Below are 23837 nucleotides of genomic sequence, written 5' to 3' on the forward strand. Positions count from 1 at the left end.
CACCCTGGCCCCTCATTATTTTACCTTTTTACTATTTCATACTAGGCAATGGCAAACACACAAACTGGGAAGTACAAGGTTATCAAGCCCATCTCTGCTGACCTCTACTACAGCATAATATGCTTAATAAAAAACACCAGAATGGATGCTGGTTGTCTGCATCTTTCTCTGATTGCAAATGTTAAAATGTTTAATTTTTCCCCTAACTGTGAATTACAAAGGTAATCTTCTTTGTAAATTATTTTAATGCTGCAGAAAGGACAAATAAGCAAAGCAACAGAGATGAGCCCTGTACTTTACATTCAGCCCTTTCCCACTTGCTGCCTGACCTGCAACAGGAGATGGTCTGACCGTGGTCTGTGAAGGCAGATGCAGACTGGAGATTGGCAGTGCAGGGAAGCTGACAAGCAATCACATGGCTGAGCAATTCAGCCCAAAATTTCTGAGCTCTATACAGCACCTTCCACAGAAGTACTGCCTTGCAGTCACTCCCATCATAACCAGCCCATGAGCAGCAATCATTCAACAAGAAACCTTGGCTCCCCCTCTCCCTACAAAAAACTTACCCCAGCCCAGGAAAGCTCTCCTTGTGTCAGAATAGAGGGCGCTTACTCTTGAGCAGACATCTTGTTCCAAACACAGACGAACTTTACTCAAAATCTACAAATCTTGCAGTTCTCCACTTACCTATCCAGAGTATCCTGAGGCACTTTACTCCCTCCAGCTCTGCTGTTGACGCTGCTGTTCTTGTTGGCAGTCATGGTCATTTCTGCTTTCTAGAAATGTGGATATCTGTGAGAAGAAAGGTCAATTAAGCTTCAACAAGCCCAAATGACAATTAACTCCTTGAACTACTATGCTGTGTAAAGGCAGACCTCCTGGTTTCTTTTCATTCTGTAATATGCAATCAGTGTAGTTATGATCCTGAAAAACTAAACTCTGTCTCTTTACTGCTGCTATTACACATCCACAACCAAGTGTATCAGAACCCAGTGCTATTAATGGAGATAACTTATGGGAAATGGGTGTGTGCTTCAGGTGCTGGCCTGTCTGATGAACAGAGCTGGATACCAAGTTCACAAAATACCACAGGTTTGGTGTGGTTCTTCCATCCACCAGAGTATGTGGAGATCCCAGCAAGAGCACTGTGTGATACTTGCAAACACCGTAGCTGTGTCTGGAAGTTTGACCACACCACAGCTATTTCAAGGAGTAAAGAAAGATTTCTCACCTTTAAAGTGAGAAAATTTTAAGGTGAGAAAAATTAGCTCTATTATGGAAATGTTTTCTAATAGTGAAATTTATGCAATGATGGATTTTTGAATAAAATTTTCAAATCTGGTTGTGATATGAAACTATCGCAAACGGTTTTTTCTATTGGCCTCAGGATTCTTTAATTAAAGATATCTTACGGCACTTTTAAAAACCTCACGTAATATAAAGAATCTTTATCAATTCCTAGCTGGTTTTTAGCAATTTGGTAATCCCAAAAGCAGTGAACCTAATTTCAGCCCTGTGCATAAAGTTAGGTGCCCAAAAATGGATCTCACTTCTGTGACATTGCTACACACCAACAAAGAAACAGCCCAATACCATGATTTATTTTGCCTTCATTCGGCTGTCTTAATAATAGCAATGTCATACTGTGACTGAAGGGAGAACGTGATGATATGGATAAAGGCCAAGATGTCATCCACGGGATGCAAAATCAGGAATCTCTGATATCATGCCCCTCCACTGACTGTGTCCCATGCTTCTCCAGTGTAAAGCACAGCTCTTAGTGGCCATTGTAATCCCTTGAGAAATATTTTGCAAAATGAAGGAGAAATGTATTTTCATGTCATGCTAAGATTCCTAAAATGCCAGCAGAGTCCCCTGAGAAAGCAAATGAACAGTATGTACTCCACCTGATGCTATAGGAGTCATTTATGAAGGATTCTGTCACTCTGGTGGCACTGGTCTGGGTGGTTTCTGAGATGTTGCTTACTTTATAAACTAAAATATCTACCACGGTTTACAGCAGTGCCATCCAGGGCCTGACCAGAACTGCCAATTTTGACAACCACTAACAGCACAGCTAATGCAAAAATAAGGAGTGTTATGAAATCTTTTGTTTACTCAAACCCACAGGAAGTCCAGACTGCTCGAGAAGCCACTGTAATGTGATGCTGCAAAGCAAGCTGGGGACTGACAACACACAAAAATCCCCGTAGCAACAGACCTATCACAGTCAAAGGACATTCTCTAAACCACTTTGTTCCAAGCAGTTCTGCCACAAACACAGTCAGAAAATCTGCAGATTGCAGCTCCAGAGGCAGAGTCAATCATGCTGACCACAGACTCCAGGCCTACTTGTCCTTCTCCAATGTCTTGTATCAATTTTCCCAGATTAAGTAGAGATTTTTTTTTCCCCTGGTTTGTAACATTTTTTTCTGCACTGAAGCTCCCTAAATTCCTCCAGTGTGTCATTGTTATTGTTAGCGTTACATTATCAAGATTACAGGACTGTTACAGAACTGCCTGTTCCGACTGGAAAAGGGATTACTCGGGACAAAAAAGGAAGCCTGCTAATGCTGGCCAAACTTTCTAGGACTGTACATTCCACAGGGAGTAAGCAGGATTTTTTTTTTTTTAATGTTTTCCAGTCACCAGTTCAATACTTTTACTGTGTTAAATCTAAATCACTTATTAGCGCTTAATGTGAGAAAAATAAGAGAGATAAATATGGCATAAGGAGAACAACAACTGTTAGCATGCATGCGTAACATTAATTTTCCAAAATTTGCTTTTCTGTTCAAGACAAAAATAAGCTGAAGAGACCCTCAAAAAGATGAGATACTGATCTGACACATTTAAAAAACAGAATGTGCTTTTATGCTGCTGTTTTTGTGAGTAGACTTTCCCCATGCCCAAAACCAGATGGGGGGGGGGTGGGGTGGGGTGGGAAGAAAAGTACGTCAAAGATTGATGAAAACTGTTGTCAACATTTAAAATAAGTGATTATTTAAATGTTACAATTCAAAGCCACATTAAATGTCAAATAGACAAAGTGGTTTGTTTTCAACTAAAGATAAATTGAGTCCCTAAAAACAATTTCTCAAGATATGTCAGATTACTGATTTAAGTGTGTTTCTTCCCATGCAGTTGAGACTATGATATATATGACTTTTCTATTTTCCTTTCCTTCCTACTTATTTTGGATTAATATTTTACTGCAAGTGATGCTGGTATCATCCCAGCACAAACAGAGAAAATGTGACCAACATGAACACAGCAGAAAAGTATTGAGCCATTTACAGAGGTGCTTGTAAGGAAAAACTTATATTACCCCAAAAGACCAACCCACCCATACATCCACATCACCCCAAAAAATAAAGGGACAAAAATAAAACTGAGGCAAAGAAACAAGGAAAGGAAACCTAAACTAAATGTTATGGTTATGTAGAAAGTTATTTTAGAGCATTCGAATGAGTCAGACAGCCTGCAAGTTTATTGAATCTTTGTAGGGTCAGAATCACATCCCTTGGGCTTGGGTGAGAGCATTCCTCATTAGAGTATTTGCAAATTATTCTTCACAAAGCAATAGAAACAAAAATATCACAAGTATTGTGACATACTGTTAAAAACAAATCCAAAAATAGTTATGACACACAGATTCTGCATTGCCTCCTAAACCGTCTAACAAACCTGGTCTAAAAATGCAGAATTATCTTTTATTTGTAAATGTAAAGAATCCCTCTGAAACTCTTATTTAGCCATAACTTCTACTTTGCTCCAGACATGGTTTCACTAATTTGCTTAGGACAGCTCTCAAACTGGCAATTTAATGAGCCCAAATGGTAGAACCATTATCAATTTTGCCTAAAACCTCCACAAAGGATTTATCAGGATCAAAAATTAAAGATGACAGACAAATATGAAAAATAGTGTGACAGGGGATCTGCTGCTTGTGCCAGGCAAGGTTCAGCATCCTGACTGAAAAGGGCTGCTGTAATGCAGATGTTTCCTAACTGATTTTTACCATTACAGGAAGATCCAATGACAGAATATTCCTTATGGACCATCTGTTAACAAGCCAGACACTTGTGCTGGCTTGAAAGGAAAACCAGTGAGAGACTCCAAGTCAGAAAAACAATTTAAAAGGAGAGAAACAAAAAAAGTAAAATAAAATAAAACAAATACAATAGTACAAAAGATCACTGACAGAGTGATCTTGATACAGAATAGAACTTGATACCCTGTGGTGGTGGTTGCAGATGAAGTGGTCTTGTTGAACCAGTGATCTCATAGAAAGGTCTGGTAGCCCTTGTCCTCTAGGAATCCAGTGGGTAAGGCTGCCTGTGCTGTCCCAAATCCCAGATTATATCCAGGTGGGAATGCTTGGCTCCTCCCCCTGGGTGGAGCATCTCACAATGGGCTGATACCATTTTATCAGTCTTGCAATGGGTCCTCGATTGCCCATTAAACAGAGGGAGCTCCCGGAGGGGGTTATCTATGAGTCATGCAGCAGGGCATTGATGGGCCATTAACAGAAGATAGTCTGGAGGGAGGGGGCATGGGAAACACTGCCCAACATAGTTTCAGCAGCTCATGTAGATGGTGATAGAATACATACTTTGGGCACACCTTACATTGTAACCTAGGACAACACTTCCACTTTTTTAAAATTAAAGTGTGGCCTGAGGCTTTTTTATGGAGAGATGAGGCACTGAAACTCATCACACTTTGGGCTAATGAATGTTACAGCACCACTAAATGTCTAATTCCATTATCAAGTGTTAGAGGGGGAAGGGTAAATCCTCTGCTCCTCCCCACTGCAGTTTGAAATAATTCTTAATTTCCTAAAGGATCCCAACACTTTGGAAGCACCCACTCTCAGTCTCACTGCCAAAAAGGTGAAGGCTTTTTTCACTGAAAGCTGTGAATGGGAGTGGGTTGGGTTGAGGAGTGAGGCTTGGAGCAAGCACCTGCATGCTCAAGGCAGCACAAAGTGCTTTAATTGCTTTACAGCTTCAAGACAACCTCCTGCTTTCTAATCCACAGTGCCCATCAGTGAGCACATTCCAAGAAGTGGTTCCTTCCTTTCCTTCTGTGGAAGGTGAATGTTGAACCTAGAAGGAGAAGAATTTACATGTGGTGTCTGATGACTTGAGAAGGGAGCCTTTGAATGTAGGTTCCCAAGCCCTCTCCTGGCATTCTCACTAACGTAGCTTGAAATCTAGTTGAGATCTTGAATTCTGAAGCTTTTTCATGCAGATTATTTTCCCCTTGAAATTCCACTGATTTTGGATCTTGAAAATATGGGAAAATATTACTCCTTTGGTCTGCCCCACAGGGCCGAGACCTGGAGACATAATGGGAAGTCATAACAGGGAAGAACTACAGGCTGCTAAAAAAACCTTATGTTTTTGAAAAATTACAAACTTTCATAAATATATTTATAATAATTGATGTGTCTACTTATTTTTCTCTTAACAGTAGCTGCAACAGAATGGCTTTAGCCAATAAGAAGTTAGCTTTACATGTTAATTTGCTTTTCTGAGTGCTTTAAGGGACCTTGCCCACATGTCAAGAGGTGTAGTACAGCTGAACTCTTGTTTAGGAGTTGCAGCCTGCTTTGTGGCAATTTGCCTATTCCCTTCAAGTAAAAGAGAGAATTATGTCCTTCCAGAACAACATCAGTTCTGATGAATTGGAAAGTCCAATAAAATGTTTAAAGATTTCTGCCTTGAGAGGGCACCTGTAGAGACTCCTGAGAACATTCTTACAAGAACTACATCAGGAATAGCTGTTCTCAGGACAGGGATTAACTCCACAGTCTCATCTAGATTTTCCCTCCTTGTAATCCACAGCTTGTTTCCAACCAGTGTCTCTGCTAAGCTTTCACAGCTGGGTGGCAACTTTACCCCTGGCACAAACTTCCTACTATAACCAGCCAGAGTAGTGAACTTGGCTGCCATTGAACTTGCAATGCCAAAACCACCCTTTCAGCACTTCAGTCCCCACTGAACTGAACTGGCACTACTGGGAAACTGATGGTGCAGCACGTACTGGAGGGGAAAGAAGTTACCTCCTTGAGGCAGGTGAAAAGCAGACACTCTGCCTAAAGGAAAGACAGCTCTCCACTCACCCCTCATTCTTCTTTCCTGTTTTTCTGCCACCTGAAATGCTTCTCCCTTTTCTGATATTCTTTTTCTTTCCTATTTTGTACCTTTGTTTTGTCTTCCTTGCCCTACTTCATCTTCGTATTAGTTCATTTATCTTCTCTCAAGCTATTCTTCCCCCGCCCTTAACTGAAAATGGGCAATACCTGGTGGAGAGAACAGACCTCACTTGAAATACATTGCAATCCAAACCTAATGCCTGAACTAGGTAAGAACTCAGTGCTAAGCTCCTCTATTACCCTTAGCAGTCCTAGAGCAATCACAGCTTCCAAATGGAAGGAAAACAACATGAAAATCAAGGAAGAAGATATAGAGAAGGAGGCATGAACAGAAAATGTCGGTTATTGAATCAGAAATACTAATTTCCCTGTGTAGACTAAAGAAAAGGTTTAAGTTTTAAAAAACACATTGACTATTTCAGGCTTAAATATCTTGATTTGAGATACCAGGGTAGAAGGGGTCTACTTAGAAACTATGCCCAACATATGTCACAATCCTTTGGTATTATTCCTCCTTTGTTCTTTCCCTTCATCCTCAGGATTTTTTGCATAAAAACAACCATTTAAGTCTCAGGAGCTCACCTGCTCCTGTTGCTTACTCCTCAGTAAAGTCATAATGCTTTAATAGCAACATGAACACCATTTGCACAATAATGAATGTGACACAAAAAAACAAATTATAAATTTGCTAAGGAATGAGAGCTGGTTAGTTTTGAGGAACAGAGATCCTTTTTCATTAACGTCTCTTGTGTCACGAAGAATATGATAAATGAGAAAATAGAATGTCCTTTGGTATTTCCCACAGGGTATGACCAGTCCCTGAAAATATCCCAACGCAATTCACAGTGTGAACAAACAAAGATGAAAGTCTTAGTAAATCTTTAAAGGAATTTCCCAGTTGAGCTGACATCCATGACTGAACCCTCCTCACATCAGGGCTGACTGACAGTCTGCCAGACAGCTGAGACGCATCCTGGTTTTGCAACTGCTGTAGGTTTTGATTTATTAGAGGATCATCTGAGGCAAAGCACGGGTCACAGCCATCTTACAGAGCAAGCTGCCGTGCCCAGAACTGTCAGCACACCTCCCTTCCTGCCTGACAGGCATATGTGGCTCCCACTCAGAACCCTGCTAGAGTAAGGATTGTAAAATTATTAGCAGTTATTGGCCTTGTAAAGTGTTTTAATTATACATTATAGGAGCAAGGGCAATCATCTTTGGATACCTCAGTAAGGTCAAGAGCTGATATGTGATGATATCATGAATCTCCTTCTGATTAGGTCACTGTGTGTTAGTGACTGTTCTGAGCCAGTATTGCCCAGAAACAGGTCCTGTCCGTGCTACCCAAGCTGCCAGTGCTAATGCTTCCAGTGAAGAAACTATTAATTTGCATGGACTGTCTCAATATTATGATATAAAATCACCCTGGGAGGATGAGGTATGGGCTGGAGACCTCATGGATATAAGTAGGAAACACTGGCCAAAGCTGTCTTGGCATGTACAAAGATATGAGAACAACATTGGGTCTGTCTCTTTACCTCTTGGCAGTTACCCAGGGAGTTTGTAGAAAGGCACACAAAAGATTTTAATTTCCCGAGAGATCTTAATTCCCTTGTATCCAAAGTACATCCAGAAGCGAACCTGGACACAGGCATTAGCAGCAACAAATGGGATGGTAAGTAAGTCCATTGTTTGTATTAGGGATTTGTGCAGGAACCTTTCAGGAAGGTATCTGTTTACATTTAGAAATTATGTTCTTGCTCTTAAAGCAACATCTGCAGGATGCAGAAGCTCTGAGCTCTGACATGGATTTCAGTCGCAATCTTAGGAAAACTGATGAGAGGTAAGATCTGCAAATTCAGTGCCAGAGATTAAAGCCCAGTACCCACCACATGGTGGTGGGCATCTGGCATCTGGCTGAATGGCCCATTTTCTCAAAGGTACTCCTATTTTTCCTACTACCTCTGGAAACTATCCAAATCTCCAAATATCACTGCTGTACTAGAGACAGAGGCTCAAAACTGGCCTGACTTGAGGCAATGAGGAGCTGTCTCATGCACAGTGGCTTTCTGATTCAGATTCCCTTCATGTCTGTGAACACCTTGGCTACCGCCTCCCTGTCCTTCAAACTCTACATGTTCTAAGCCAAAAGAAACAGACCCAGGTCCCCTGTGGATGATAAGATGATAAACTACAATGAGGTGTAAGCAGCCTGACTGAAAGGGTGCACACCATGCCCTGCATAAGTTCCTACCTCTAAGGCAACTAAGAAAAGAATCATCAGAGGTAAGCATGAACCCAGAAAAATTACTGAATCTCAACCTTCCTCCTAGCTGCTGAAACAGCAGATATATGCAAAAGAAGAAGCAGAGAGGAGGGGTGAGGTCCAGACAAGCATCAGAAGAGTTCAAGACTGGTAGAGCAAAGATGAGGTGAAGGATAGTTAACACACTATGAGAAAAACACAAATGTGAAACAAGAAAGAGGAGAGATTTTTTTAGAAAGATGAAAGAGCAATAAGAAACCCCAAGGTGGGAAGAGAAATACAGCCCACTTCTTCCCCTCCACATTGGGAACGCACTCACTGTCCCCCAGAGAATGCAGCCCACCTCTCCCTATGCTCCAGAATGCTTTCATTCCATGGCTAAAATCTTCCTCATGGAACAAACTTTGAATTTTTCTGAAAACACTTCAAGAAAAGGAGATCTGCAATACTGTGGTAACCTGACATGGGACTTTACCAAAAGAGACAGAAATTCCTGCAGTCCTGCAAAGCAGGTGCAAGTGCATGAGAGTGAAAAGTGCTCAGGGTTTGCATAGTGGTCATTCAATACACAAACCCAAGCCCAGATCTAAATTCAAGTTTCTGAGTCCCTGACTCATGGGTAGAAACCTCATTTCCCACGCACACACAGTCCTGCAGTGACTGCAGGAGACTTGCAATTCCTAGATTCCTGCAATTTCTTTACAGAATTGGTACTAAGGGAGATTGGAGGAAAAAGAGAAGTGGAGAAATGACTGAGAGAATATTGGCAGAATGACAATATAGCAGAATGACAATAACAAACTAAGCACAGCAAACTACTTCTCATTCCCTTTGTTAACAAAAATTATAGTAGCTATAGCAACAAAAAGAGGGGCAGGGAGGAGAAAGTCTGAGATTTTTCAATCTCCCCAAAGAACACAACTTTCTAATATGGAAAAATCAAGATTTATGGCACCAGCAGCTCCTACAAGGCAGGGCTGTAGCAGTGCACAACGGTTTCAATTAAAGGCACCAATCATTAACCAGTACAGCTGGGCTTAGCAGTTGACAGGCACCATCATCTCTTCCAGTGAGCCACGATTCCTTCAGGAACTGAACTAACTTCTCTTGCTGTATGACGTGCCCTGCAGCACCGTTTCTGGTGGATTGACCTCATATTGTCTGTCAAGCCCTGTGACAGAGTGACTAATGTCACTGCTCAGCAGAGACATCCCCTGTCCTCAAGCCTTTTTATCTGTATCCCTTCACCAGCCATCACACACTGATATCCCCATGGATGCTGCCCACAGCATGGCCCTGCATACTCAGCAAGCGTCTCAGGGAGAAAAGCATTTCAGTTCCCTGCTGCCTGTGAGTATTTTCTTTCTCAAATACACACACTTGCAAGCTCAAAGAGTGGAGGAATGTCTGGCACTTCTGTGGTGACCATCTGGCAGAAGCACCGCTCCGTTTTCTGGCAACTTGACCAGAGTCTTAGAACAATTATTTCAGTTCCTAATTCAAGTGCTGGAGACAGAAGATCAAGTTACATTTCTCTCCAGCCACCAACACTAATCCAGTTTTCACTAAGTCACCCTTGCTGGAATTTCACTTTTCCACACTAAAAAACAAACAAAACAAAAAACCAAACCAAACCCAAACCAAAAAAAATTCAAGAGTTGTGCTTCACAAACGTAAAAAATACCAGTAACAACAGAGAAGGAGCTGTTTCTTCCTAGAAAGGATATTTTTATAAGATAAAACGATGAAGAACTGGATATATTGAAAATTAAATAATATCATGGTCCTCAGTGATATCCCCTGGCTTTTTAAAAACCATGTAAATAAGCTTTCTTCCCTTACTATCACAAGCTGATTGTGAGTTGAAGAGAGTACCTTCCCACCTATCACTCAGTCACAGTTATACATAGCCATCAGCAGAGGCGCTTTTCCCAAGGAAAGAGTTCAGCTCCCACAGCACTGACCTTTGTCATCTGCATGAAAGGAAAGTTTCAACAAGCTGCCACAAGCAAAAGTGTTATAAATCACCTTTCATCAGGCCTCCAACCACTAGCCAGAAAAACAACTGGAAACACTTAAAACTGTTTTAGCGTTCCTTGTAGAAGGAAGCAGGGAAACACCTCCCCATCCACCCACTGGAGCTGACTGCAGCCATCAAACCACTCTGGACAGTGGTTCCTGCCAGTGGAGTTTCTGTTGAGGATTTCTGCAGCAACAGCCTTTCCCAGCAGAGCTAGAAAACCAAGCAGCAGCCACAGAAACTCTAGCTCTGTTCCCATGTGAGCTGCATCCAGAGTGGCAGGAGGGAACCACAGGGGTTTAGATAGAGGCAAACAGAAACAAATCCACAAACAAACTGTGAATGATATCACATATCTTTTAAACAATCACATGCTGGGAGATGGTATTTGATGATTTGAAAGAGCTTCTCCTCTTTCCTTTTATGAAAATGATTTACATGCAGCTGTGTACATGACATGTTGGAGACTTCTCATGAGACCAGCCGCTGTTCCAAAGAACTCACACTTCTATGATAGGAATTTCATAACTGAAGGCACTAACTATCTTCACAGATGCAGGCTTGAATAGACCCACTGTGCTGGAGAGTTCTGCTGAGGGAACAATCTTTCTTCACAGCCCACAGAGCAGGAGTAAATCTGACACAGAGGAGCATTACAGCCTGAACTGCTTCATTCTCAGATTGGGGAGAGGGAGACTCACAGGGGCTGACAGACGAGTGCTGCCCCCATCACATGGGCCCGTGCAGAATGCTCCCAAGCTTCCCAAATCCCACTTCTCTGCTCGCAATCCAAGTCTGAACATCTGTAATGCTGGAGAGGGCATGGGAGAACACAGCCTCAGAAATGTGTTAGGTAGAAAATGTGATCCCATGCCCTCAGAGTCGGCAGGATGTGTCCAGGAATAACAAGTAGCCAGTGCACACAGGAATATGGTCCCATTTCTTGTTTCCAGGTTGGCTGCAGTGCCATAATGTGCCACCACTTATGTTTAACAATATTGAAACATGTAACTTTAACTTGAAATATTTGTGTGAAATGATTAATTTTTTCCAGATGGCATTTGGAATGTTGCTCCGGCACCAGCATTTCTACTCAAAGTTTTAGCACTGGTGTTCCTACTTTAGCTCAGTTCAAAACTGTGAGTAAAATATAATTTAATAGCAATTTGATTTTGCAATGATCTCATTGAAAAGGCATATGCAGCATTGCCCTTGCAACACAGAAACAGCCACAAGATAAGCTAAAGGGACACAGATTAACACACTGATCAGATAAAATTTCAGCCCCTTCTCCCTTGCAGGGAATGTTTTGGCCTTTTGCCAAGCAGAAAGCATTCCACACACAGTAGGGTAAATTTGATGTAACACCCATATGGAAATATCTTCTTCACAATAAGGTCAGGGTGTAAAATCTATTATCTGAACACACATGCTCTCTTACTTCGAACATGAGTGAGCCTACAGCAGAGTTTGACTCAAACTTTCCTCATCTCATGGTAGTCCATATTTGAGCAAGGTTTAGAATGGCACTGGCACTAAAGTTGGCATTCATCTTTCTTTTCTTCTTTCCTATGGTTTTAAGCTGAATGCAGCAGAAGTTCAATTTGGATTTGCACCCTATACAAAAATATTTTTATTGTTTCTTTTAAAGTGTGGTTACTATAGACAATAACTCTTTGTCAACCAAACTTTTAGAATTGAACCTGCCTACTCCCAGCAAAAATGGCAAAGCAGATTTTGCTATGACCAACGATGGAACAGCCTGAAGTTGTGTCAGGGGAAGTTTAGGCTGGATATTAGGAAAAGGTTCTTCACCCAGAGGGTGGTAGGGCACTGGAACAGCTCCACAAAGCAGTGGGCACAGCACCGAGCCTGACAGAGCTCAAGAAGCATTTGGACAATGCTCCCAGGGACATGGTGTGACTTTCGTGTTGTCCTGTGCAGGGCCAGGAGTTGAGCTTCATGATCCTCATGGGTCCCTTCCAACTCAGTTTATTCTCTGATAACATATAGTTGATTTAGTGAAAGGGAAAACTGCAATTTTATTCTGCTTTCGTAGAGTTTATGCTTATGCAGTTCTCTCCTTAACTCTAGTTTCAGACACTCCTTTGCTACTGTTCATAGAGGGTGATACCAGAAAGGAAATTACAGCTCTGACTTCTCTCCTCTTTCCTACTCCTTTCACTGCTCCTCTTTTTTGTTCAGTTGTACACACACTCATCTTCCCAATACCAGTAAACAGACAATTTTAAAATACGCGTCTACAAAGAGACAAATTCTTACAGATAGAGGTACTGCACACACAGTCTGATAATAAACTTCACAAATAAAACTTCTTTTCCAGTAAGTAAATCCATGTATACACACAGGGTATAGACAACACTTTCCTACTAAAAATTCCATAATCACAAAACAAATAAGTCTTTAAAGGCAAAAAAAAAAAAAAAACCCAAAAAACCACCAACCACTACTATTACACAGAAACTCTTCGGTGACAGATTTCTGTGAATATATTTTCTCCTGTGTTTGATTAATGAAGAAATCAAAACATTCAAAACAGATACTAAATAGTTTTGTCTGCATTGGCAGATTCCATGTGGTTTCCACTTGGTACCACGAACTTGGCTACAGTTCATTCAAAACTCAGTCCTAGTGCTCCAAAAGGTAGATAAATAGCTATGAACACTTTCATTATGCCAGGAAGGTCATTTGTATTATAGAGGCAGATAAAATTGTACTTATGCCTAGTGCACAGTGGACAAAAGCTGACTGACAGCAGATTCCACTCTGCTGCAACAAAATAAATGCCTTTTGCTAGGTAAAGATTTGTAAGATTATGAATCCACTTCAAATACCTTTTGTGACTAGCTACTCATCTGATTATTTAAGGGTGAGATGTTTTAACTGATAATTTGCATTGAAATTTGTAGGTATATAAAAGCACCAGGATTCACAGGTTCTTACAGAGCATACATTCCTGGAGATTCCTGATGGAATAACTGCCTCTCTCTTCTATTGTGTGCTTATTACTTAGTATCTGAACTCCTACCTCGTTTTCCCCAGACAAATATTGTCCTATTTTACCTAATGAAGAATGCATAGTGGGACATCCATTTGCAACAAGTTTTCTTTATCCTATGTTTTAGATGCAAAAGTCATGTTAAGAAGTTTTTTTTCTGATCCTAGGGAATCTAAAGGTGTGAAAAACATGAAATTCACTTTGGCTGATTCTTCACAGTAGCTGTATTCTAGGTGAGGGTCTAAATAAAATACATGTGAGAAAATGGTTTGAAGTTTGAGGGCTTTTTTTCAAATTGCAGTTTAATTTTATGACAGCTTCACGATATTATCTCTGCTGTTTCAGACAGTTACATTTTCTTAGCCCTTTGACCAGCCTTTTCATCAAAAAGCTAATAAGGTTGAAGTTTCTGTGTGTGTGATAAATTCACCTCATGCTGTAGCAAAACATCAAGCAACTGCTCCATTCAGTTCTCACAGAAGCGAGTTTTGGCTCTTCCAGTTTTAGTGGGAAAGCTGGAGCCACAACACAAAAAATGAGAGCTCTTTGGAAATGCAACCACACCCCACTCATGCTTTGCTCTGTGGCCCATGTCCCCACCCACAGATACACAGCAGAGGAATACCAGCCGTTGAAGCTTTGCAGATGGCAAATCCAATATTGTGCCATTTTGGACTTTCTCCTCAAAGGATCATTCCACATGGCTTCTTTTATACAGTCAGGATTTCTTTTCTTGGGAGGATGGATATTTGGACATGGAAAATATCTGTGGCCATGAACAATGGGGAAATAGCATTTATAAACTGAAAGCCTTTTCAATTTGTGGAAACAGCTGGAGGGAGGAAAGAATCATATGAATAATGTAGTTGAAACTCAACAGGCTGTTGACAGTGAGTCCTTTCAGATGCCCACTATGGCTATGTTTTTACATGACAGTGCATTTAAATCTATAATTAAAGATTAGTCAATTCTCAGTACCCAGCATTCTGTTTCGCTGCACTGAGATCAATCAGTCCATCCTTCCCCTACACACAATTTGTAGGGAAGCAACAGTAGTTTCATATGCATCTTGTGTATTTCGTGGTGCAGCACAAGTGCTAGAATGAACATTAGTGCTGCTTTAAGCAGACAACTCATTCAACACAAAAGAATTAAGCTCAGCAGTCAGCCCAGGGGATGGCTGTGCAGGCTCCTTCAAGGGAGCATCTGCTGAGCTTCATGTTTGTCAGAAGGTATTTCACTCCTGCCATACACATGAGGCTTTCAGGTTGTGAAAGGAATCCTGTTTCACAAAAAGAGGGAAACTTTCAGTGTTTGTCATTCAATACAGTATGTTTTCAATACAGCACATTTTCACAGTAATTCCACAAGTGAGTGCCCAATGAAAATAGACAAAAAACCATGGAGCTAAAATTCTACATGAGGAAATACGATAACAATCTTGTTAAAAGTATTGCAGAAATCTTTCAAAACAGTGTCAGCAAGGTATTTTACTCATATTAAGGAGAAGTAAATATATTTTAACAAATTCTTTTCTTTTTCTATTGGAAGAGGTAAAAGCTACTTGCCAGCTAAATATTTTCCTTCAAAGCTACCCTGCTTCAGCCAAGCTCCATTAATCATTGTGCTGTTAGACAAGACTGCTTTGATGTCCACAGATCGTACAGAAGATTTAAGACAGCAAGCTGTCTGAAAAATTCAGTAATAAGGTCAAGGTAAACCACGGTAATAAGTGTTTACTCAGTTCTAAATTAGTCAAGAGTTTTACTTGTTTCACATAAAATTTATCTACTTTTGATTGTTATTTTATTTTATCTAGCACTACATAGTGCAAAACTTCTATTATTACTATTGCCTGACTTACCCAGTCACCTGGAAACTCAACCATCTAAGGAGAAACAAAAACTAAATTAGAAATACTCTTCTCTATATGGACCTGGGAAGGGGAAAAGAAGTGTTGACTTTGATTGAATGGATCCAACTGCCCTGTTCAGATTAGCCAAGCAGTCTGGGTCTCACTGAGTACTCTCTGAGAACCTGGGCAAACATGCAGTTTATTAGGGGGTGTGTGGGGGTGAAGATTTAAGTTCTCTTTGGACTCTATAATAAACAACAAAGAAAACCCACACTTCCTCTATCAAACAGCGAATGGATCCCCCAATAACTATTTTCAGAAGAAACTATTATTAAAAATTCTTTTGGAAAATATTCAAGTTATTGTTTATGGATAGAAAAGCATTTTAAAAAGACATATTAATGCTTCCATTAAGAAACAAAAAATAGAAACATGCAGACAAATAACTATTTAAACTAACACACTGTCAACCAAAAAAAAAAATAAATTAGTACATCACTTAACAAATGGATTTGACCCATATTCCTACCCTCTGTTTTAAGAGAACATTCTTGAGAAGAGTTCACAGGCTATTGGTACTGCTAATTTATCTCAATTGTATTACAGCTTTCAAAGCGTCAGTAAAAGACTTGCAACATCCGTTCCCACTTTGTTGCCTACACATATTCTTACCAGTAAGGGCTGTTAAAAGAAGCTGAACTAAAACTGAAAACAAGAAAAAATTTAAATCATAATCGGCAGTCGAAGGGAAGGGTGTTTCTTCTACATGCTAAACAAGGGACTTGAAGGATCTGCCACAATAGCAATCTTGGCTTACTCTCCCCTTCATATTAGTCCCCAGTTCCTGTGACAAGATTGGTTTTGGTTTAAATTTGGTTTTGCTTGCCTTCAGCCCACCCGGGTCATCTTCATCTTCAGGTGATGACACTTTCATACCATTCCCTTTATTTCAGTCTGAAATTCACCAACTCAGTCGTGTAGAAGAGCAAATCTAAGAGCATATGCCTTTAAAGAACATTTTTATGGAGATAGTGGATGAAAATATAGTCTCAAGTTACTTATGTGGTAGTTCATTAATGAGCTCTGTACAACATGATATTGTTCTCTCAACAGTAGTCTTAGCTTAACACCCTTATCAATTCACTCTCCAGTTGCTCAACTGATTCTAAAGCTCTCTCTGTGGTTCTGCTACCGAACAAAAGTCCAAAAAGAACAAACATGCCACTTCTCAGTCTGCAATAGAGCAATCAGAGTTACCAGACCGCTCAGCACAATCTATCTTTTACTTTTAAACTCCAAGGCTCCACATGTCCATTTTCTCCAAGTTGTTTTATCATGATCAGAATCACTGACCTGAATTTTCCTCTTCTGGAAAACATACTATGTTTGCGATTTCCAAACATGCTGTAAAAGTCAAAGAATCACAGAATAACTGGAGTTGGAAAGGACCCCTGAAAACCCTCCAGTCCAAAACCCCTGCTTCAGGTTCACCTAGAGCAGTTTCCACAGGATCTTGTCCAGGGTGAGGTTTTAATATTTTCAGAGGGTTTTTTTCAGCTGAAACAGTGGTTTTCATATGTCCTTCATATTTAGGTACCCAAATGATCCAGCTCCTCTGATGTTACAAATTAGTTGCTGTAGCTCTATCACAATTTTCTACTTGAAATAAGAAGCCTTGTTGTAGTCCCCATTTCAATTCCTTCCAATTATTTAAAAAATTATAGTAGTTGATGTTTTGAAAGACTGAATGAGCATCCTATTTGAATGAAGGTCTTTCACCTCCTTATTAATCAGTAAAACCAAGACTAAAACTGCCTTGTCAGTTGAGATGAAGAAATTTCTAGATATCAAGAAACATTTCACAGCCAAAGTTATAGATCAGCATCTTTAAATATCCCAGTGAAAAGGAATACACTTTTTAGAAGTTAAGTTTCCAGTTAACATGTAAAATCATACCTCAAGCTTTTTACCCTATGCTTTTCTTTTTGCATTTCATTTTTGTTTCTGTCAACATTGTAACATAAACCATCTGAAAGGTTTAAAACTAAAAGGTTCTAAGCAGTGGTTGAAACCACACTATGTTAATTGACAGGAAGTTTCGCCTCCATCTTAATTTTAAACATCTATTACTCAGCTGCTGTTCCTCAGCAGCAGGGCCTGAATTATTAACAGACTTCAGACCAAGACTCCTAGTTTCCTAATACATGCTGCTTAAGCATGTTTTTTCTAATTTGGTTTTTTCTTTAATAACTACACCATTATTGTATTCCAGCTTGCCCACCTGAATGCAACCAACACTAATTCTCACTTACTGCAGCTTGTGCCCTTCATTGACCACCAATTGTTCAAATGACAGCACACATGGCTGCGATGCCACCTGAGAGTTATCCCCATCTGATGGGCATCAGAGCTGGGACAGAGGTGATGAACATAAAACAAAACATTGATAATAAGAAATTAGGGTAAAGCAGAAAAAATATAAATATGATATCTCTTAAGTATTAGTGTTGAGGGTTAAGTTTCCTGTAGAATTTTCCCCCTCCCATAAGTTGCTAAGAGACTAAATACTGATAGTTAAAGGGTGCTCACCCCGGACAAAGGAAGCTGATCACTCAGTTTTGGGGGAGGGAAAAAAGCCCCCAGGAGCAGAGGGTGGAGGGCTCACTGCTCTCGGTTTTCCGGGGAGCACGGATCGGGCGACTGCTGGCTGCCTGGAGTCCACGGCTAACGGAAGAGTCTGGTCCTGGGAATTCTATCATCTGTTGGAGCGCCCAGGAATTTGGAGTTTCTTCGCTGCCCTGCTGGATTTTGGGTCAGCCCGGGTCCAGCTGCTGCGGGTTCTCCAGCACTGCCCACTCCATCTACCAGGGCACCCCCCTGCCTGCGGAGGACAAATCCACCGCTCCCAGCCATCAGCGCCGGAGCTTCCACCATTTGCCCTCGGGGTTCTTAGTTCTGTTTTACTATTATTATAATTGCTGTTGGTTTTTTGTCTGTCCTGTTATATTTACTAGTAAAGGACTGTTATTCCTTTCCCCATAACTCTGACTTAAAAGTTTTTTTTTAATCTTCCAAATTATAATAACACGAAGGAAAAGATCTAATTCCTTATTCCTAGAGAGGCCTGCCTCTCCTTAGCAGACACCTGTCTTTTAAAATCAAGACAATTAGCCAGATCTCCTTCAGCCAAATATAAAGTTATTTTCAAAAAACTAGAATATTTTTCTTATGGCATATAATCCACAGCCAACTCTAGCACAAGAGATTTTATCCTCGAACAATCTGAAGAGTGGAAGAACGAAAGCTTAGAAAATATACATCCTTGTCTGTCTTAGAAACAGCACAATTCCAAACCAGAGACTAATGCTGAAATACAATCCAGGGAAGTGCTTCCATTCATAAACAGTTCCATTTGAACACAGGGTCTGGAATGAATTTTATCCTCGTGTTTAAACAGAGAGCCACAATTTATTATAGTGCTGCACTCCTCAGTTTCAAAATCATATCCCTAACATTTTTTTCTGTCAAGCCCAATGGAGATCAGCAAACTTTTCAACCAGGATCATCCATAAAGAGAAAATACAGCAGAATCCAACTTCCCAGAGACCTGAAGAAGCAAGTCCAGTTATGTACCACGTGGCTAAAAGAAAAGAAAACCTACTGTGTACACACAACTTCAGCAGTCTGAGCTGGAAAGGCATCCCGAAGGTCCTTTCCTTAGTAACAGCGTAAGTGGGATCTCAAATTTTTAGCTCAGTAACAGCATAAGTGGGGTCTCAGACTCTGGCTCTGTCTTTAAGTTACCACTAGACTGTCTGTGCAGCAGTCCAGCTCTATTTCTCCTGTGTAAGATCACAGTAATGCCCCCTGACAACTTCAAACCCCAAAATAAATAACCAGTGCTTCCCTGTCATTGCATATTCTGCAGCTAAGATGTGCTACGAAGGTTCAGGTGTATTTGCAACTTTGAGCTGTTTCAGGAACCTCCTTAGGGTTTTCTAGGTAATCATGACTCTCTGATGTTCAAATTAAAAGGAATTTAGGATTCAACAACACTGGTATGACCAATTTCAATCTGTAGGGTCAATGCTTTTTGTACCAGTTGTCTACAGTTTTCCAGTATCTTAAATATTTCTCCAGCAAAAAAGACTGCTCCAAAAATTGCAACAGAGCTGAAAACATTTTCATTGATATTTCTCCACATACAGCAAGATGAAAGAAGCACCTGCTGCCAGTATGCAACAAGGTAAAAGCAATTTAAATAATTACAAAAAAAAACCCCAACTTTTGGGCTAGAACAATTTCCTCCTCTGGAAAAATGGAAGGGAAAATGGTGACATGTTCCTTCAGCTGAAGGATGTGATCCAGCAACCAATCTGTGATTTAACACATCATTTCTAAATACTTATTTTTTCCCACAGAACTGATTGCACCAGAAATCTCTAGCTTGTTCATTGTATACTCATACACCACCACAAATCAGTTTTCCACAGTACACGGAAAAGGAGAAACTAGACTTTAGTTAACATAAACCTTTAAATGAAGACAAAGGAAATTATGACAGCCACCAGGTACAGAATTCTTATACCGTAAAATTTATTAATCTGTTACCTATTAACCAAAATTTTACATGCCAGTAAAAAGCTTTCCATTTGATAAGTCAAAGCCACTACCACATCTCCTTTGCATAGCATTCATATATTTTATCTACCGGGTCACCTAATAGAACAGTCTAGATCCCTTCAAGCCTTCCACCTTTCTTTGACTGACACTGGGCAGTCATTTGACAGCATGGATGGCAATTTAAAATGAACCCTGCTTTGACTAGAGCTGCTGTAGAATATCTTTTTAAAGCTCATCTCTGAGTAGCTCTGTTTATGACTAAGAAGCATTTTTAACACAGCAGCTAATAGCTCCATGAGATGCTTCACCATCTATTTTGGAAGGCAATATGCCAAGAGAACCGTGGTGCATTTTCATTCATCTCTTGGCTACTGCTTCTTCCAAAGTTTCTGTCCAAAGGCAGCCAAAATCAAGTTCTATGAATCACTGCCTGAACGAAATCTAATTATTCAATTAGATTTAATGCCTTTCTTTGCCTTATTTCTTGACAGTCTTGCCCTTCAGGGCATTTGTCCATATGTCTTTCCCACAACTGAAAATGCAGGCAATTTCTTTCCCACCCATAACAACTTTCAGATTAAGAAGAGAACTGAATACAATATCCTGCACATCCCCTTTGGATATTGTCCTTTTTACCTAAGGAGAGAGGAAGAAATAAAAATCTGTATAATCACTACTCACAGATACACTTTGCTGAGACCAGATCTGCTGCTTTGCATACACCACAGATTTATTGCAACTCCCTCACAAAGATGTTTGTCATGTTTACTTTTACCTGAATATGTAAGATTATTAATAAAGCCTAAGCTATGAAACTGCAAATATATGATCCACCTAGCCAGTGTAAGTGGGGGAAACTTAACACTTAGCTGTGAAACATGAACTGCTTCAAAAAGTGTATTGGTTGGAAGGTTTTGATGATGAAGAAAGAGGAAAAAAGAGACAAAAATCTCTCTTAATTCTCCACCATACTCCTTATGGGTCACATTATTTTTTCTTTTGCCTGCTACTATACTAATAAAAATAAAACCCAAAAAAACCCCCAACCTGTTTCAGAGCAATGTTTTCTGCATTCTGCCTGTATGACTACACACAAAAGAAACAATTATGAATAGTATAATATAGATTTACAGCAAATTCCCAACTATATGTTCCTCTTAGCCACTGAGAACATAACCCCTCATCACAGGGCTCTCTCAATTCCCAAGGAAGATGACACAGGTACTTTTACAGGAATACTGTCTGGGGTTCAGACCCATTTTTCTGGAGGAAAATTTTTAAGGTAGAATGAAAAATGCAAGATAGGATGCAGCCAGCTGAGAAACAAAGCACTTTTTCACAGTTTTAAGACAGTTTTCCTCTTCCCCACCTGTACTGCCAACAGGGATGTGCTGGCTGTAGAAAAACAACAGAAATACAAACTTTCCATTGAGATACAGATTGGGGAAATTTTGTAAGTACTGCATTTTTACCCACAGATTTATGACAGGATTGGAAGAAAGAAAATGATGAGCAAGTTGATATGCATTGACTCACTTGCCTCTCCTTTTAACCAAAAGATAGTTAATGGCTCCTGGGGATCAATATGTGTGTATCTTTAGAAGAGCTACAGCTAGAAAAAGGCAATATTCCACTCAGTTTAGCAGTGGTGCTTATCAGGCCTGAACTCTGCTAACCCAGTTATTATTACACCCGCTACCTCAGAAGCAGAGTAAGGCTTAGCACAGTGAACACTATACAAACAAAACTCAAAATGTTGGTCTCACTTGAGTAGTTTCTCTTCAAACACTGTGGCAATTTGAGTTTGCTGTGATGTCATCCAACACCATTTTTTTACACCATCTCTGCAAAGGTGTTATGGAAGAAATACCTTGCTGGGACTGGTTGTTACCAGGAGACATAGAAAACTTTGAAGTAAACTTCATGAGTCACCTAATGCTTCATTTTGCTGTAGTTTTGCAAAAGAATATGCAATATTATTGGTAAGGCTGCACACCACTGCTACCAGCAGAACCTACATACAAAGGTCACACCTTATAAATGGTTGTCAGCTCCTTTTGATTGACTGTCCTCAAATGTTGCCTTTTCTACTTTCAGTGCCAAAAACACAACAGAATTTCAATCTTGCATAGAAGTACTTCATTCATTAAGCAACACCTTGTCTTTCTTAAGAAATCTTTTTCCTCTTTCTCAAAGAGATTTGAATTTGTTAAAAATGTAAAGCAAAGGTATTCCTTCACCAAATACCCAGCTCTGCTGAGCATCCTTTGAGAACAAACCTATTTACATCCCTTGTCTTCTTCCCACTGACTGTTCTTGGTGTGTCACAAAGTTTATAGAATTATCAAATGGTATGGATTAGAAGGGACCTTTAGAGATGATTTAGTTCCAACTCCCCTGCCATTGACAGGGACAGCTTCCACTAGGGCAGGTTCCTCAAAGTGCCATCCAACCTGGCCTGGAATACTTCCAGGGATGGGGCATCCACATCTTCTCTAGGCAACCTGTTCCAGTGTCTCACCACTCTCTCAGAAATTAGAATTTGCTATTTGTACATGTCACTCTGTCCCTGAGGGACCCTTGTGATGCCAAATTTTGTCTGAGAGTCATCCTGACTCCTTTTTCTTTAGCATCCTGAATGTAGCACCAGGATTCAACTCATGACCTTCTGATAGAGAGACTCAGGGTCTACCACTTCAGTTAAAAAAGACTCTAATACCTGCCAATATTAGCAAAGCTGCATCCTGTCTGTAATTCCCCTCAGAGATGCACTGAATCTGATTCTAAGCAGATCTGATTCTATTCAGGAAAGGGCAATCATGTTCTACTTCAAAAAGCCCTCCTCCATTTTATTAGTTATGTCATATTATCTTATTTATATGTTGTCATATTATGTGAGCTTTTGTGAAATATTTATAGCTCTGACTGAATTTTCCCACAGCTTCCTGATGTAAACGTCTTATTTTTCCATATTCCTTTCTGATGATAGTCAACTGATGGACTTCTAGCCTGGTCAGTGGGATGGAGAGATGGCAGCCTTGTCCTCCAATCCCTGGTCATTCTTCAAAACCTATAAAAGTGAGGTCTTTGTAAACAATAAAGTCTTTCCTTCTTCAGCCTTCATCTTGTGGAGTCAAATCTGTGAGTATTTACTCGTGTCCACTAGTGACATTTATGCAACAATTATTTCCCTTCTTTTCTCTTCCCTGCATAGGAGGAGCAAATACTGATATAACAGATCTTTCTAGGAATCAAGAATGATGCATACATGATAGAAAGAGACCTCTCCATGTCTATAATTTTATCCTTTTGTTTTCCCATGTATGAGTGTGATTTGGCATAAAACATATTAATAGATAACCTACAGATAACAAGTGGCTGCAGACTGCTGCGTCTTGTAATATTCACTGAGGAATTTCAAAGGGAGATATTAGCTGAATATAAATGACATGCTCCTGCTCTGTTTTTTTAAGCAACTTCAAGAGAACAAGTCTGACTGCTCACCCCACAGGTTCAACCTTGGCCAACATAGCTATCTGAATTCCTGTAACAGTTCTGCAAAAAAGCCAGTTTGATTCAAGGGTGCCCAAGCCTGCCCTGTAGCACCTCCACTGGTGCTTCGATCTCCAGAAATTAAATCTGACCTTTAGAGCTTACTTGGTCCCCAAAACAACAAATAAAACTTCTTAACAAATGGAAAATGTATTGAGTCAGCACTGGTTCGGCCCCATACATGAGGTACTGCAAATTGCAGAGAAATGTAGCCAGTCATGGCTGGCTGCTTCACACACAAAGAGCACAATCAGTCAGTAACAAAGAGCAGGAAGAATAATTTTCCCTCCTTATCCATATGCTTTCCTGACTAGGGCCCATAGGGGATTTGCTGATAAA

At 40.2% G+C, this 23837-nt stretch overlaps 1 protein-coding gene across 8 annotated transcripts in view; it reads right to left on the minus strand.

The window, feature by feature from the left end:
- DENND2B (DENN domain containing 2B) overlaps positions 1 to 23837 on the minus strand; it is a 157575-nt gene that overhangs the window by 87416 nt on the left and 46322 nt on the right. For 7 of the 8 annotated variants that reach the window (XM_040067884.2, XM_040067880.2, XM_040067885.2 and 4 more), the window contains one exon: positions 688 to 792. In XM_040067884.2, coding sequence (XP_039923818.1) covers positions 688 to 767 — 80 coding nt within the window. In that variant the 5' untranslated portion in view covers positions 768 to 792. Of the gene's footprint in view, positions 1 to 687; positions 793 to 4237; positions 4326 to 23837 lie in introns of those variants that run through there. The other variant, XM_040067887.2, reaches the window with a different exon arrangement.

The sequence above is a fragment of the Hirundo rustica genome, chromosome 6 (genome assembly GCF_015227805.2).
Source record: "Hirundo rustica isolate bHirRus1 chromosome 6, bHirRus1.pri.v3, whole genome shotgun sequence".
NCBI classification, from domain to species: domain Eukaryota; kingdom Metazoa; phylum Chordata; class Aves; order Passeriformes; family Hirundinidae; genus Hirundo; species Hirundo rustica.